The sequence below is a fragment of the Onychostoma macrolepis genome, chromosome 22 (genome assembly GCF_012432095.1).
Source record: "Onychostoma macrolepis isolate SWU-2019 chromosome 22, ASM1243209v1, whole genome shotgun sequence".
NCBI classification, from domain to species: domain Eukaryota; kingdom Metazoa; phylum Chordata; class Actinopteri; order Cypriniformes; family Cyprinidae; genus Onychostoma; species Onychostoma macrolepis.
Genome location: NC_081176.1, coordinates 28,278,610 through 28,296,975, shown reverse-complemented (window position 1 = coordinate 28,296,975; position 18,366 = coordinate 28,278,610). Strand labels below are relative to the sequence as shown.

Below are 18,366 nucleotides of genomic sequence, written 5' to 3'. Positions count from 1 at the left end.
TTTATATCTGACCTGGGTGAAAATTAGTGTCTCAGAGCTGCGGCTGTCCAGACTGAGCACGAAACGGATGGATTGGAAAAGCTCCTGGATGCTAGCCCGAAATTGGTCCTCCTCCATCCCACAGGTGGCCCGGGAGTAGAGGATCCGTGACTGGACGATGAATTTAAACAGGTACTCTAGAGCCTGGAGGTAGATTTACAGTTAACGTGTACCCTGACAATATCTGACAGGTATCCAAGTACAATCAATACAGACAATCCCTGTGCTTGTACCTTGAAGACAAATGAAGAAAGTTCAAAATTGTATTATTCACTATGGGAAATTTGTACTTAACTTGAGTGCTAATTAAACTAAATATGTCACATTTCCATTAAAACAAACAAACAAAAAAAGAAAAAAACATTTTTTTGAGCAGTTTTTTTTTCGTTTTGTTTTTGTTTTTTAATTCAAAGCAAAGAGTTCTAAATATTATAATGATTAAATGGATGGCTTTGCACAGTTTGTGCATCAAAGTCTTCACTGGCTTTCATCAGCCAATTTCAAAAGCTAAGATAAACGGTTTTTCTTCTAAATACTTGAGTACAATAAAAAGTGGAAACTTTTCTTACTTTCACTCAAGTATGTGTTCGGCAAGATACTTTTGAAATTTTGACGCAGCACCCACACTATAACTGAATTATAATTTCTCTGTACTTTTACAGTGCTTGACATTTTAATATGAGGGTACTGTCAGCACCAAAATGAATCACCAATCAAACCAGCAATGGCAATACATCTCAACAAAAACCATACAGTGAGTGAATATGAAATCTTGAAAACATTTGCTTCAGCTAGTTGTCTGTAATGGTCCTTTGAGGACTGCACTGAAACTTCTTATGTAAATGTATTATTTATTCTAGTTCCTGTTAAAGCTGAATCACTGTTTATTTGATAGTGGCCGGCATATGTTTTTGTTATTTTTTATTTTTTGTCTCGAGTTCTGTTTGTGTGGTTGTACAGCATACTTGGTAAAATCAAGGAGATCTCACCCTCATGGCTTCCTGGATGTGATCCTGTCGAACAACTTCTGCTGATCGGTCCATGTACCACTTCAGACAGCGAATCAACTCTCTGAATTTGAAATTAAACATCTAGTCATACCATATTCAGATTGCAAACCTTAACAAAAATATCCTGTGAAAATAGATGGACTTACTTATAAGCCAGTGCTCCAGCAAAATGCTTCTGGATGTATGTGTCCATCACAGGCCGGAAGTGATAAAACTTACTGTCCCGGAGCAGATTGATGATGAACACCTAGACAGAGTTGGAAAGCAGGTCAGGTCCAAATTTCTGACTGCTGTTGAAAATATCAGCATGCATCAGTGTGCATGCATTTTTTTTTAAGTAATTAATAAAAAAAATTAAAAAAACTTTTGACTTTTTTAGTAAATTGAGTGCAAGGAATAGTCCCCCCTCCCCCAAAAAAAAAAAAATAAAAAAAAAAAATGAAGATGTAGATGAGTTTGTTTCTTCACAGGAACAGACTTGGAGAAATTTGGATCCTCTTCATCCTCTGTGAATGGGTGCCGTCAGAATGAGAGTCCAAACAGCTGATTAAAACTTTGCAATAATACACAAGTGATCCACACCACTCCAGTCCATCAGTTAACATCTTATGAAGAGAAAAGATGTGTGTTTGTAAGAAACAAATCCATTATTAAGCCGTTCTAACTTTAAAACATCGCTTCTGGCCAAAAAAAGTCAGTAATCCATATTAACACTTCCTCCAGTGAAGTCCATTTATTGTTGTCGTCTAACATTAAAATCCACCAAAAATGTGTATAGAACTATTTTGGACACCTTTTGGTTAAACCGATGTACTGGATTACTTGTGGATTATTGTGATGTTTTTATCAGCTGTTTGGACTCTCATTTTGATGGCACCCATTCACTGCAGAGTATTCATTGGCGAGCAAGTGACGCAATGCTAAAACTTTCCAAATCGGCGAAGAAACAAACTCATCTACATTTAGTATGGAGTGAATTTTCAGCAAATTTTCTTTTTTTGGGTGAACTGTTCCTTTAAACTAAATAAAAATGAGACAGCAATGCAACATGTTTTTTTGCAAAATTAATATCCATGCAAGAAGAATGCATCCGTGTAGGTTCCCTATTCTCCACACAGAACCATGACAGATGTATTCAGGCCAAGAGAGGCTAGAACGTCTTGACTCTTTTTACAGGAGTATAAGAAGCTAAAGGCTCTCTGGAGACGCCACTATCAAGCAGCTGTGAACGCCTAATAATGCCTGGACCCATGCCAGCTGAAATCTTCCATTTTTCAAAACAGACACACGCACACACACACACACACACACACACAGCATGGGCACTCATGAAAGAGATGAATCGTGCACATTTATGGGTGTTCACACACACAAACACACAGTACATGTGGGTGTGAGTCTTTTGATGAATGGAAACCGGACACGTTATTACAGCAGTGAATTATTAACATTAGGTAAGCTATGGCGCAGTCCTAGAAATGTCATTTGTTAAAGTTTCTAACCAGTGATTGAAACACCAGGGGTCCATATTTGTCTGTGTTGTCATCCAGAATGGAGAACAGTGTGTCGAGGATGTCTTGAAGAAACTGGAGAAGAAAACCAGAACATGGATGTAAATTATATTAAGCAGACATTAAAATCTGTTATTTTCAAAGACAAAAAACAAGACACAGCTCTCACTTTGACTATTTCTTCCCCACAGACATGCCGCAATCGCCCCAAAATGTCCATTACACGGTCTGGATGGGCTTTCCACTTCAACAATGCTAGTAGATCGACTTCACAACACAACAAGAAAGTGTTATTACACTCTGAGAAGTATGCACAACAATTGATGAATGAAGGAAAATTGTTAGTAAAGGTTCTTGCACACTGAGTCTGAAATTTTCTTTTTTTTTTCTTTTTTCATCCTTTCCTATTAAAATTCTTGCTACGGATGCGAAAACGCAGAAAATCGAACCTAATCCGAATTTTTTTATGACGGACGAAAGTTTCGGAGGCAGTGTGTAAATGTGATTGACACAACGTGAGGTCGTATTTATTTTTTAACGTGCGAAAATTTCGGACTCAGTGTGTAATGACCTTTAGTGTAAGTAAATTACCATTCTGTGTTAGTTTGGTGGAAGAGAGCTGAGTGGATATCCAGAGGGTTTCCTTAGTGCTGCGCTGGAATATGAGGCTGGACGGGATGTTGGGGCAGCCGTTGAAGTCGTCTTTACAGCAGGGCAGACCCAGGTACAGCGCGTGGTTACTGAAGGTGGTGTTTTCATCACACTGATCCACATACAGAAGAGAGATTTACAACAGAGTTATTATCATTAGCTAAAACTGATAGATAAATAAATTCAACTTGAAATAAAGTAATAGAAACAAAATGAAATAATACAAAGTATAAAAACCTTATTTTTGCTAGTTTCCAAGGTAACATTTAGATTAGTTTTAGTTTAACTTAATGTACCAAAATAACTAAAAAATAAAACTGAAATAAAACACACTTAATAATAATTATTTATACAATTATATAACAAATAAACAAATAAAAATGAAATAAAATAAAATTAACATGAGATGATATATTATATATATATATATATATATATATATATATAAAACTATAATGCTATAGAAAATATGACATTACTATAGGCAAGTGGATAAGAGTGTTTTTAAAACCCACTTTAAAGTGTGCCTTTAAAAATTATATACTAATATATATTTTTAAATATTATGTGTAACATTTTTATTAAGTAATTAAATAAACAACATTTCAGTTTAATTCTCAATATAATCTGTATTTAATTATTATTATTATTATTATTATTATTTTTAAAATCTGCTAAAGCATAAATGTAAGTGTTTTAATGTAAGTGTTATTATTTTAATGTAATTCAAATAACTTTTTATAACCAAAAAAAAAAAAATAGACACTTGCATTCTGTTTTTTTTTTTTTTTATTTATGATGTGCTTCACATAACGTAATGTCTGCCTCACCTTGTAGACGTAAAGCTCATGGCTCTCATCTGACAATGTGGTGCCATCTTCCCTCATAAGCGGAGTGAAAGCAAAGCCAAAAAGCTTCTTTTCTCCTTTGTCCTTTGCTGTAAAAAAAAAAAAAAAAAAAGTTTGAATATTTGAATATTGTCCAAAGTGCTTGTCGAGTTTCAAGTGCCAGTAATTAAAATTAATTAAAATGTTAATACAAATCATATCACTTCATGAAACAAGTCAAAGAGTAGTGCATGCATCATATAACCCAACAGGTTGAATAATGAGTAATAAAACAGTATCTCGTCCATTTAAAAAAAAAAAAAAAAAAAATTATTTATATTATATTATATATATATATATATATATATATATATATATATATATATATATATATATATATATATATATATGCTCACTAAATAAAGAAATTCACATGTAGGCACAATTTATCTTTATATTAGTTGATTAATTTCAATCATTTAAGCGTAAGCCTTCAGATCAAACTGTCATGAGAAAAAACAATTCAGTAAAACTTCAGTGCAAAATTATACCGGCAGTGTCCTTACTTGAGCAGTGTCTGAACTCAAAGCGCAGATGGGACCCGCGGAAGCGGTCTATGGGGATGGGCAGTTTGATGACCTCACTCCAGCGCGGACTGTTGTTGTGGTAGAGGACGAAAGAGCGGTACTCGCTGATGTTGTGCTCTCCTGAGCCCAGACTAATGCACTCCTGATAAAAGATAGAAGAAATGGAAAGCGTTTGCTTTTATGTGGCTTTATAGTGTGCATCAAAGTTTGCGGCACCAACATTTATGATGGGCTTATGTAAAATACATCAGAAAATCGCAAGCTCATTTAATCCTCCAAACTGACTTCAATTTTGTCTGGACTAAATGATTCACCACATGAGCTACAGATCACTGATATGTTTTTCAAAGGGATAGTTTATCCAAAAATGAGAATTCTGTCATTATTTACTCCCTCGTGTCCTTCCAAACTCGTAGTTTTTGCTTCTTTGGATTCTGTGTGATTTTTTGCAATTTGATTTTTACTTCAATAATCATGCAACACTTTTCCTTTATTAAAGCAGTTTGACGTACTTTGAGGATCTCGCCGTCAGCGTAGAGCACATACATGGTGACCTCAATGTTCTTCTGAACGCTCTTGCCTCCTCTCTCAAAGTCTCCTCTCTCCAGAGTGAGGTAGAGGTCATTGCGTATGTCGCCTAAAGATAGAAAAAAATAAAAAATACACACACAAACACACATTGTTTGGTAATATTAGTCTTTTTCAGTTTCGCTTGTTACAAACATGTTGTCATTTTGTTACTTATATTTTCATTTTGGAGAATTATTGCAAGAAAAACTCAACATTCATGTACCACCACATGGATATTATAAAAGTTAAGACATCCTAGACCAAAATCTGATGACAAATTTTAAAGAAACAGCTGCACAAAATATTTTTTAGAATACCATTGTTCGGTAACTTTTTTCCTATTTTTGCATTGTGAAACTGCATCTGTCACAAAAATGTTGTGGGTTTTTCCCTTATGTTTTCACTTTGGATGGTTAATATGAAGAAAACAACATTTATGTGTCACCACACAAAGTTTAAAAAGTTTAGACGTCCTAGACAAAAATGGAATGACAAATTTTAAATAAACACACAAAAGGCTCGCACAAATACTTTTTTTTTTTTTTTCTTTATCAAGTTTTTATGTTTGGATTGTAAACATCACTTTTACACACTTGTTCAGAATATCACTTTTTGGTAACTTTTATTTATTTATTTGCTTTCTTGTTAAAACTGCGCTTGTTACAAATGTGTTGTCATTTTGTTACTTATATTTTCATTTTGGAAAATTATTGCAAGAAAAACTCAACATTCATGTACCACCACATGGAGATTATAAAAGTTAAGACGTCCTAGACCAAAATCTGATGACAAATTTGAAAGAAACAGCTGCACAAAAGTTTTTTTAGAATACCATTGTTCGTTAACTTTTTTTTTTTTTTCAGTTTTTTTGCTTTGTGAAATTGCATCTGTCACAAAAATGTTGTGGGTTTTTAGCTTATATTTTCACTTTGGCTGCTTATTATGAAGAAAACAACATTTATGTGTCACCACACAAAGTTTAAAAAGTTTAGACGTCCTAGACAAATATGTGATGATAAATTTTAAATAAACACACTCAAAGGCTCGCACAAAGACTTTTTTTTTCTTCAGCATGTTTTTATGTTTTGATTGTAAACATCACTTTTACAAACATTTTCAGAATATCACTTTTTGGAAACGTTTATTTATTCATTTATTTATTTGCTTGCTTGGTAAAACTGTACTTGTTACAAATACGTTGTAATTTTATTATATTTACTTATATAAATATAATTATATTTTAATTTTGTAGAATTATTTCTATACACAAAACTAATTTTAAATACATTTTAAAGAAACAGTCACACAAATATTTTATTCAGCAAGTGTAATCACTCAAGCGCACTGTAAGTGTAAATAAGTGTTTTGTTTTGAATTGTACATACCACATTTATGTGGCTTTTTTCAGATTATGATTTCCATTTCTACAACTCATTTACATTCAAATAATGTTGCAGTCATTAATAAAGTTGCTGGCAAACTGTTTTACTTATTTGCAAAGTCACATTTCAGTGGCATTTGTCACTTGGATAGTGTTAGTTTGGACCCTACATCAGTCTACTAACCCATTAAAAGTTGGATAGATACAATAACTGTAAATACATTTGTTAGCATGTTCCTATATCTAAGTGGTTTTTGTTCAAGCTTAAGAGAAAGTATAATCTTGGATGGACCCGGTACACTTAATTTAGCTTCACTTTTAAACCCTTTTGCAGAATGTAATAAAAGCTATTGCTACATAAAGGTCAAATCGTTTGTCCAGCTAAACTGTTGAAGTGAAACTGTACCCACTGGCTGAAAGAAATCTCATCAAACTTGAGTTCAACCTGTCTTTTACTCTGTGATTCTACATGTAACCTTGGTTTTCAGTCGACTCTTTCATTATCAACCTCATTCAATCCATGACCCAGCAGCCCACATTCTCTGAGCCGAGCAGCAAGCATCTGAATCATAATACTCAAAATAAACACAGACTCTCTCTGGAATTGTGCTTAGCTCTTACCCGTTTACTCAGGGGAACAAAGTTTTAGCTGTTAGTGAAAGAAGTTGTGGGTTTAATTTGATTTCTTCCAATTACAGCTGATGCAATAAAAGAGAATATGTGGCTCTTCAGAGCGCAGCTAGAAACCATTCCTCCAGCTGACACCCACCCTGCAGACAGTTATGAGTGCAGAGATGTATATTTCAGCATACACCTTAAAGAAAAGCTTAAATTTGCTCTGATGCCACCAGATATCTCTTGAATGTCTTTACTGGGGGTGGATATACTGGGGGAGAAAGATATAAACCACCTTACACAATAATTATTTTGCTTTATTTTGTGTAATGTGCATAATGAAATAGTTTTCTTGACTTTTGCTTGCAGGATGAGAAGACTGAGAATGACTCATACATTTTGAGTAACAAGGAACAAAATTGACTGCCCGAGGACCTTTGCAAACATTATGAATCTCCATTATACGAACAAAATAATATTACAAAGTAGTACATAATATAACAAACATCTGCTCTTCTAAAAGTACCCTAACAAAAGTGAATATATGTAAAAAAATAAATTTGGTCAGTTTTGAGTTTATGTTTTCTGTTACCTTTCCAACATCTACATTTAGATTTAAAAATTCAAACTTTCCACAATTTTCTTTTTTTTTTTCTTTTCTTTTTTTTTTTTAATTATTGTTGCTTGTTTGTTCTATCGCACAGCATTATTACACAGGATTATTATAGTTAACAAAAACTGAAACTGAAAAATTAAAACCATTAAAAAAGTTACTTAAAATGAAATACAAAACAAATAAAAAACATATTTCAGCTAGTTGCCAACATATCTTCAAATAATAAAATTACTAAAAAGTTGAACAAAAAAGTGTATTAAAATAAAAAAGTAAAAATGAATAAAAACTATACAGACATGCTATATAAAATACTAAAACACAATCAAATTACTAAAACTTTATAATTAAACTGTAAACAAAAAATACAAAAATCTAAATTATTTAAATATTAACAAAAATTATAATAGTATCTCAATGATGCAAAAATAACACTGCTACACAAGAAGTGTAAAAAAAAAAAAAAATCACATTTTGACAAATGCATTTTTAAAATGCAAATGCCTGTGAAATTTGACAAAATTGGCAATTTTTTCGGTAGGATACTTTATTTTAGATGAAACTGTACAGATGTAAGAGTACTGATGGGTAGATCTTTAAGTAGCTTTATACTTTCAATACTAATTCTGTACTCAATTAGCTTTAAATTTAAAATAAATAATTGTATTAACTAGTTAGGTTAGAAACAATTTATTTCCAATGTTTGAACATTATCTGGAGTCATTAAAAACAAAAGTTGTTAAAGTTTAATAATGATCTGTATTTTTTGTTAGTAAATGATTTTCAAATGAATCAATGAACTCAATTTATAGTGTTTAAAATGAAACGTTTAAAATGATTTAAATAAAATGTTAAAATGCTTATAATTACTAAACATCTTTTAAATAAATAATACCAGTATCATTACTAGAATGACAATGACAATATTGGCCTTGATGCTACTTAATATCAGATCGAAAAGAAAGTAAGCTAACTTTCAACGTCCCGCAACACAAATGCTACTGTTATTGAATCGACCAAGAAGACAATCTAGAAAAGAAAGCAAACACGATCACTACTGCTTTTAGAAACAGTGGATGGAATAGACAAAGCTTTATTTAGTAAAAGCTGAAATGAAGCTTTGTGTGTTTGTCTGCTTGGCTGACAGTATCCTACAGTTCCACATCCTGATAAAAATGTTATCTGGCAGCAGCAGGCTGGCTCCCTGTGAGTGCTGGATTGCGTTCCTGTTTAGATGCTTTCTGTAATGGGTAACGGCTACATCGTTAGACCCTTCTCTCCACTGCTTCAGAGCTATTTCGCTGAATAAAATCCATTTGAAGCTCTCTATTCAGGCCCAAATTCCTTCCAAAAAGAAACAATCCTGGTGCATTCCCAGCTGGAAAGAGGAAAAAAGGCCTAAAAGCAGTAGCTAGCATATAAAGAAATGGAAGACGATTCTACGGTTTATGTATTTGCATGTGCTCACATTATGTTTGGTTATGCATATTAAGAGGATGACAAAACACAGAATCACAGGAACCAAAATTTCCAAGAATCAATCAGGACATTTTTACACTAAGATAACCTTCATATATCACTTACAGTGTTGTTGCTATTAACTGAAACTAAAATGATTAGAAATAGTGCTTAAATAAAATAAAATAATTAGACATCTGACATTAGGAAAACTGACTTTTGATGTTTTTTTTGTTTTTTTTAAGAATCCATCTGGATATATTACACTTATATTATTTTACATCACTTAGAGTATTGTTATTGTTAAACTATTAAAAATAGTTTTAAAGCTGAAATAAAATAAATAAAATGAAACATGAAAAAAAAAAAAAAAAAAAATTGTACTTGTATTAAAAAAAACTATTTTATTAAAAACTATCAAAAACATTTTGAAATAACATCTTAAATAAAATAAAAATATTAGATTAAAACTTAAAAAGAAAAAACAAAACAAAAAGGAAATTAAAAATGAACTGAAAACTAACTTAAATAAATGAGTGCCACAATTACTAAAACTATTTTGCTTTAAATGAAAGTCATGGTTAGTTTGGTTCATGGCTTAGAACTTTCTGAAATCCCAACGGAGAAAGTGAGTGTGAAAAACACTTCCAGAGTCAAGGCTGTTGAAAAAAGGCATTAAAAAGAAACTGAAAAAGCTGAAATGGATGATGCAATATCAACCTGTCACGACACTGACACCAGAAAAGGAATGTACAAATAATTCCGGAGAGGTTTTGTTAAACAAACTCATCTCGGGCTTATTGAAAATGTCGTGAGAATGAATAATTCTCAAAGCTTGTGGCACTTCAAGTGTCATTAACATTTCATAATGCTAACAGTTCAATATTCCATCTAATTGCTGGCGCCAAGACTTAATATCGTTTGACAGACAGATATTGTTTTTTAACGCAATGGATCCCAACGCTGGGACTATGCTTTAGAAACCTGGCCAGTTTGATCTTTTTCAGGGAATAAAGTCAATGCGGCAATCTGAAATAAGATTACAAGGGTTTTTCCCAGACATTGTGGTTCAATAACATCTAAGCCTCTTTCAGAAAAATACGTACCTCAGAAACCCAAGGAACCATGGCTCTCAGAGGCCTATCGGCTTATTGGTGTTTCAAAGCGCTGAATTTAAAGAGCACAGCCTTGTCTGTGATTATAATCGAACTACCTCAGGTTGATTGATCCGTGGATGATTAACCAATCATTGAGCCCTTCAAAAGAACAAGGAAGCGTTAACTATATGAGACAAATGAGAGGGATCCTCAGAAGATGGAGGACCTATCAATCCACCTACCACTGAAGGACATCTGGGACTACAAGATTGATGCGCGAGTTTATGGATGAAGAGAAGAGATATTGTACATGGCTACATGGTTTTGACACTGAAGACAGTTGGGGAATAGACTCAAGAGCCAGCGGTCCATCGAATGACTCAAAATTTTGAAGGAACACGCAGTGACATGATTTTATTAAGAGAGCAACTTTGAGAAGCCCCCAAGCTCGTTCTGAATCACAGGGAAGGGATTTCTTAACTCAACTTTGACGTGGCAGGAGTCCAGCTGGTTTTACAGGCCCTCTGGGGTTTGGAGCAGAGAGCCGGTACAGTCTGTCAAAATGTGGGTCATATTAATTTATATAAGCTTGATTCTACGCAGTTAAAAGGCAATGAGGGCGATTATGCGCTGTTACGTACGATTATTAGTCGTGCTAAAGGCCCTTTCACAAGACTCGCTTCAGGGCATACGCGTAGCTTTGACCTCCACTCGAAAAGCATTGCAGATAGTGTGACGGAAGGGTGGTTTTATGAGGTTGCTAGGCAGTGAGAAAATCTTTAAGGGAAAAAAATGTTCTTAGTGATTCCTTTGATACAATGAAAAAGCAACAGAAGATTGGGTAAAGGTACGCTAACATTTATTATTGTCCGTCATTTTTATTTATTTTTTCTTGCAGCTGAAATCCAGTCATTTCAATAGGACGCGATCTGGAATTTACAACCACCTGTATCACCTCAGAAACCATCTACAGTAGCAACAACCTAGCAACAGGCTAAAAACACGTTAGCATCACCATAGTAACACCCTGGAAACCACCCACAACACTCTAGCATAGTGTGAAAACTGAGTCACACTTTATTATTTCACTTGAAAAGAGTGACAATATTCAAATTTTTGGCCAATATGTTAAGCCGATAATTATTTTTGTTACACTATTTGTTTAATTAAAATAAAAATGTAAAAAACAACAAAAAAACTAAATGAATTGATTTATATGCTACAAGTGAATTTAGGCATCACAACATTGTAGAGTATGAAAGATAGACACTCATTTTGAGATTTGCTAAAGATTACATTTAACAAAATTCTTAAATTATTACTATTGTGAAAGATTAACTTCAAGTGACCATTAAATGATCATTCACAATTAAACAGCGACCATTCATAATTAAACAGCCAATTTCAGCAAGTGTATTAAAAAATTCTAATATCGGCCAATAACCGATATGGTACCTCACATATTGTGCATTGCATATGAATAACTATTTCTATATTGTTAATATTAACATTTTATATTGTTTTTGTCTAAGATTTTTTTTTTAAATGCTACAGGTAAATTTAGGCATCGCAACATCTACAGTATCAAAAATGGATATTCATTTTGAGATTTGTTACAGATTACATTTAACAAAGTTATTAAATTATTAGCATGTTTAAAGACTAATTTTAAATGAACATAAAATGAATCTAGATGCAAAAAATAAGGGAAATGAGCATGCATAACTAAATAGCCAATATCAGCTAACATATTTAAAAACTCTAATATCAGCCAATAACCGATATGGTACCACCATATTGTGCACTGTGAATAACTCTTACAATATTGTACATTTCCTAACTTTAACTTGCTGCAACTGTCTACTTTCAGACCATGAGTATAAAATCTTGGCATATCTCTTGGATTCCTTCAGTCCTGAACGAATCTTTAAGTTCAGCCGTGACCTTCACGAGACTTACCTGGCATGATCACATCAGGGAAGCCCAGTTTGCGCGTGATGGCCACGCCACGGTTGAATATCATGGGGTTTTCTCTGCGCACCTGCTCCATGTCGCCCCTCAACAGCTGTAGTGAGATGATTAAACCTGCACGAGAAGAAGAGTTCGGGGAAATGTGAGACGACTTCATCTTGACAACCACTGTAATTATCCTTGTGATTGCATTAGTATTTATTTAGTAAAGTGGGCCTTTTTTTAGAAGAACGTACCAGAGAGATAGCATCTCTGTTACGATTTTGTTCAGGTCTCTGTGTCGGTTGCCAGTAACTGCTACAATTCAATTCAATCAAGACATTGTTTTGGGTCTACAATGCAGCTAATGACCTGGCTCCCTGCTACCTTCAATCCTTCATTAAAAACGCACACGCCGGCCTGCCTGCCGCAATCAGTCATTCTGATTGCCTGGCTCCCGTCAGTTCCCAGTGGGAAGGGTTTCTGTTCATCCAGGTCCAGAAATATTTCTAGGCCTTCCCCTCGATGGTGGAATAAACTCTCAATTAGAACAGCTAACATACCAATTACTACTGAAAGATACCTCAAGACACACCTCTACCATATTCATTATCCACTAGAACTAGACTGCTTGCTGATGCAGCTCATTTTAAGGGTTTTCAGGGATGTGATCTAGATTTTCAATATTACTTTGGACTCTTTCATCAATTCCCACACGTTCAACGTTAAGCTGCTTGGTTTGAAAGTGACTATTGTCGATCACTACACTTTTTGTCTGCAACTTTTCTCCGAAATTTAACTAACGTGACCACACTTTAATTCTGCAGGCCAGTAACCAACCACCTATAGCACCACCTACAGTAGCAACAACCTAGCAACCACATAGCAACAGGCTAAAAACACATTGGCAACCGCATAGTAAAACCCTGGAAACCACAGATAATATCCTAGCATTCTGTAAAAGTCAACAGAATTCATTTGATTGAAAAGACTGACAATTTTAAAATTCTAGCCAATATGATATGCCGATAATTATTTTCATGTTATGGCTAATAATCAATAAATGGCCAATATTTAAAATTTTATACAATTTTGTCTAATTAAACAAAACACATTTTCTAATTTTCTAATTGTCTAAAAGATTTTCAATATTACTTTCTTCAATATTAATATGACTCTTTCATCATTTCCCAGACGTTCTACGAAAGCCTGTTTCCACAACAGGATAAAAAAGTAAAGGTAATTGCAATTTTTTTCCTTGCAATATATCTCATAATTCAGAATTGCAAGACATAAATCCAGAATTTGGAGATATAAAATAGTAATTGCAATAGTGAGTTAGAATTGTGAAATATAAATGCAGAATTGTTGGAATTTGAATTCTGTTGGAACTATGGAATATAAACTCACAATTGCGAGAAAAAAGTCAGAATTGCGAGAAAAAAGTCGCAATTACATTTTTTATTCTGTGATGGGAAAAAAAGAATTGGGAGATAGATGTAAACTAAGAATTAAGAGAAACAAAGTTCAAATTGTGTAAAGGTGCTGTCACATTTACCAAAATTTTGTGGGTAAAATTGAGTCATTCCAATTGGAATCTGCTAAATAGTATGAACTTTATTAAAGCAGAATTCTGTAGAATTTAAGGAGAACCAGACAACCACATTTAGTTATTTTAACAAAACAAGTGAAATGTTGACTACAACAGCAAAGCAGGATAATGGACAGACTTTTTGGAAGGACTGTTCAGTTTCAGTGAAGCTAAATGTTCCTCATCTGATGATAACAATTAAATCAAGTGTATGACCATTTTGGGAGTGCATTTACCGTAGTTAGTGCTGGGGGCGGTGTATTTGGTGCTGGACTTGCGGATAATGTTCTCATGAATCTGGTACCACTCGTTTTCATTATTACACCTGTGAAAGAGAGAAGAAAGAGGCCAAACGATTATAGCAAGGAAAATTTGTTGTTGTGCAGATGAAGCAGGTGGAATCGCTGCATCAGTATTCAAACAATACCCAGATGTTTGGAGTCACAAATGTAATTTGTCAGTATACAGTATATGTAACTCAGTTTCAACAGCAAAAGGCCTTGTCCTAAGGGGGTATCGCAGTACGCTTATGAATGTGCCAAGACTTAAAGTAAAAACTGGGCTTTCATCCAGTCAAAGAGAATTATTCATTTGCTACAATTCCCAGTGATACTCTAGTGTAGCACAACTGCATAATAAAGCTCCCTTCTCAAAAGGTTGGAAAATAAATTTGAGTGTTGAATGAGTGTTTAAAGAGCGTTAAAGTCAACATACAACAGTATCTGCACTTTACTTGTATAAAACAGGATTTTCAATGAGAACAATGTTTTATTGTCATTTGAATTGCGAAAAGTTGTCGTTACAAACCAGAATAGTGCAATACTGTATGACCACGAATGTAACAAGCATGTGCCTTCACTTTTCAGACAAGAAAACTTCAATGAATCAAGAAAAAGACCATGTTTTATAATCTAGTAATTTATTAGATATTTCAGATATTGTTCTTTAATATGCACATTTAAAATTAACATATAGAAACACAATCTTGTCCCCTTTATCTGTCATATTCTATGACATTTATTCATTGATTTACTATTTTGTATCTCCACATTATTATATAAAAATATAATAAAAATAAGTAATTATTAGCATAATTTTAAATTTTTAATAATGCTCATTGCTTCTTTGTCATTGGTGGTGTTAAAAACATTGTTAAAATTGAATGAATGAATGAATGAATGAACCAACAAACGAACGAACGAGTGAGTGAGTGAATGAATAAATGAATGAATCAGATAATGAATGAATGAGTGAATAAATTAATTTAATTAGTTAATTAAATTAAGTTAATGAGTGACAATGAATGTGAGTGAGTGAGTGAGTGAATGAATGAATTAAAAAGATTAGATTAAAAAAAAAGATTAATCTAAGCACTTGTATATATTGTATTTTATATCTCAAAATTCACTTTGTTTATATCTCAATAACAAAAAACAACAACAAACTATGTTCATATGTTAATAAAAATAATCAGAACATTGCTATATATCAGTATATCATATATTCATATGAATTTGACATCAAATTATTTTTTATGAAAATGTATCACTAGTATTATAACCCATTCCTACTTCACAAAACAAAACATAAACAAACAAACAATCACCAAACAAAGCTAAGTAAAGCAAAGTGAAACAAAACAAAAACAAAGCAAAACAAAAAACAAAACAATCAAAACCAAAAATAAATAAATAAAGCAAAATCCTTTAGTCACAATGTCAAGATGTTGAGACATATCAGCAAAACGTTTTGCGAGTAAGAAAAATCAATAATTTTAGATTTTTCTACAAAAATTCTACAACGTTACTACAAAAGAAGTGGTATGTATTTGACGCTGAGTGTAGAATAACCTATAATCAAAACAATTAACCCCAGCCGGCACAGCTGCATTAGCATTTGCATGCGGCGTTTGTCAATTGGCACTTTGAGCGATATAATGGTGAGTGAAAAAAACACGCAGTCAAGTACAGCCAAGTGTTGAGAGCCATCACAATGAAGCAAATCACGACACTCTACTGCTTAAAAGCAGAGAAGTGCGGCGCTCTCTGGAGAGAGAACAGAGCCATATGCTACGTTCCAGCATCAGTAGCTGCTAAATCGCTGTGGGCTAGCTGTTGGAGGTTCGAGAACAGCAGCTTTCAGGCCTGAGGGGAAGTGATGTCCTTAATGCCTGATCCAGAAGTGACTAAACCCGTCGTGGCAGCTGCAAAGGGACCTCTACGCTATGCTAATGCTAGTGTTTGTGGTGGCTTAGCAGGCAGATGCTTTGTGGGAACTCCCACAGAGTCCATCTGGTTGGCTGTCTTGGTGACTGGCTCCAAGGGCGTCAAGGGTGGTTCTGGTCTGTCACTCGCAGGGTCACAATGGCATCGCACCAACACAGGCTGTTTGATGGAAAGTGCTACATTCCAGAACACGAAGAAATATCTGCTGCAAATCTGATCAGATCAACTGTCGGTCTGGTTTGTCGTGGCATTACGTTCCCAAAAGTCTACCACTAGATGTCCCTAGAAACTAGTCCAGCCTGAATACACATGCAAATACATGTATTGCATAAACATGCATTTTTATATATATATTTAAAAATATATCAACATTTTATTTTTATTTTTTTCCTGTCTTACAAACTCAGAGATACTGATCTGCTCGCTTAAGCCCAAAGTACAGGAAAGCCTTCAGGGCTCAACGAAAAGACTGACCCGGGGCGAGTGTGAGAGAGTTTCATGCCGGTTGACAGAATTGTGACTCGCCCTACAGAAGCATTGCTGAGTCACGACATCTTGCACACATTTTTATGTGTTACATTTGGTTTTCTGCAATACTGTACAGAATAATGGTGCAGATTGTGCTGGTTGAAACTTTTCACTAAGGTTGCTATATATATATATATATATATATATATATATATAGACATTGTCAAAATTAATACAACTGTATCTATATGTAATGAGCATATCAATATAGTATGCAGTTATATAATATAAACTGTGTATTTTAATTATATAAATTATTTGATTTAATTGTTATGCAATTTAAATAAATGAATAAATAAATAAATACAAACAGCTACACAGACTAAAATACATATGGGTTAAACATATAATAATACAACAGGAGTTCTATCATTTAAACTGTATATTTATTTTATTATTATTTATTAATTATTTAATTTAATTATTTCTTTGTTTTGGTTAAATAAATAGGTAAACAATATTATTTATATATTTAGCGTATGAATAACTTGAGATATATAATAGACTTTATTTTAACTGTTTTGATATTGTAAGTGTTATTAAATTAAATATGCAATTATTCAATTTTAATAAATAAACAAATAAATTTGTACTTAAATAAAACAATATTATTAGTAGCAAGTATTATTAGTAGTAAACCCATATTATTAGTAATATGAACTATTAATCATAATTGAGTAAAAATAAATACAGAAATGACTACTACTACTACTATTACTAATAATAATAATAATAATAATAATAAATCAGCATATTAGTATGCTTTCTGAAGGATCATGTGACACTGAAGACCGAAGTGATGGCTGCTGGAAATTCAGCTTTACATCAAAGGAATAAATTGCACTTTAAAATATATTCAAAGAGAAAACAGTTATTTTAAATTGTAATAATATTTCAGATAGTACTGTTTTTACTGTATTTTTGATTAAATAAATGCAGCCTAAGATGAGTATAAGAGACGTCTTTCTATATCTGTATATACACACATACTGTTGGTATTTATGTATTTATTTATTTTCTTTTTTTGTGTTTTTGAAAGTAGTCTAAATAGCATCTCATTCCAAAGCCCCCTCACACGCAATGTACGATTAATATGTTTAATTGACGGAGCAAAGTCACAGGTTCGTTCACCACAACATCACAACTAATGCATTCCACAGCACTAGTGAAAAGTACAGATTCTTCACTTCAACGTTACTGCATTTCTCCTAGCTTCACAGACACTGATGGCTTAATATCACATTCTGATTGTTGGGGTTTCCAAAGAAATCTAGCCTTTTTTCCCCCTCTTTCTCCACACATATACCTTTCTTTTTTTCTTTCCTTGATTTCTCTTTCTTTTACCAGTTCTGTCAGTTCCCCAGCCAATAAAACAGAGGAAGCTTTCTGCATGGCTGCACACTGAGGTAATGAAAGTCTGTGATGGAGATAGCTAGAGGACTGGAGCACGTGTGCCGTCCACAGGGGAGGATTTCAGAGACAGCTTCACAGCACAAATGATGAGCACTGTCTTTTCTGTACTAAACAACAGCAAAAGGTACAATGCAGCTAATGTAGCTAATTATTAATTGTAGCTAATGTAGCTAAGAACGTAGCTAATCATTCGCTCTTTTCTTAAAAACCTAGTATACTGCCTACATTGACAGCTACATCATACTAACCAAAATGGAGCCACATGAGTGACTGGATTTGAATGGTCACGGTTAATTACAA

General features: G+C 33.4%; 1 protein-coding gene across 12 annotated transcripts in view; it reads right to left on the bottom strand.

Moving 5' to 3' along the window:
- dock3 (dedicator of cytokinesis 3) overlaps positions 1-18,366 on the bottom strand; it is a 201,138-nt gene that overhangs the window by 36,686 nt on the left and 146,086 nt on the right. For all 12 annotated transcript variants that reach the window (XR_009268428.1, XM_058760914.1, XM_058760915.1 and 9 more), the window contains 11 exons: positions 14,137-14,225; positions 12,319-12,444; positions 5,138-5,262; positions 4,605-4,767; positions 4,042-4,148; positions 3,152-3,323; positions 2,730-2,827; positions 2,552-2,635; positions 1,196-1,296; positions 1,029-1,110; positions 13-183 (listed from right to left, as the gene is read on the bottom strand). Coding sequence is in view for 11 of the 12 variants with exons in the window: in XM_058760914.1 (XP_058616897.1) it covers positions 13-183; positions 1,029-1,110; positions 1,196-1,296; positions 2,552-2,635; positions 2,730-2,827; positions 3,152-3,323; positions 4,042-4,148; positions 4,605-4,767; positions 5,138-5,262; positions 12,319-12,444; positions 14,137-14,225 (1,318 nt within the window). In the remaining variant the exon portion in view is untranslated. The remainder of the gene's footprint in view (positions 1-12; positions 184-1,028; positions 1,111-1,195; positions 1,297-2,551; positions 2,636-2,729; positions 2,828-3,151; positions 3,324-4,041; positions 4,149-4,604; positions 4,768-5,137; positions 5,263-12,318; positions 12,445-14,136; positions 14,226-18,366) is intronic.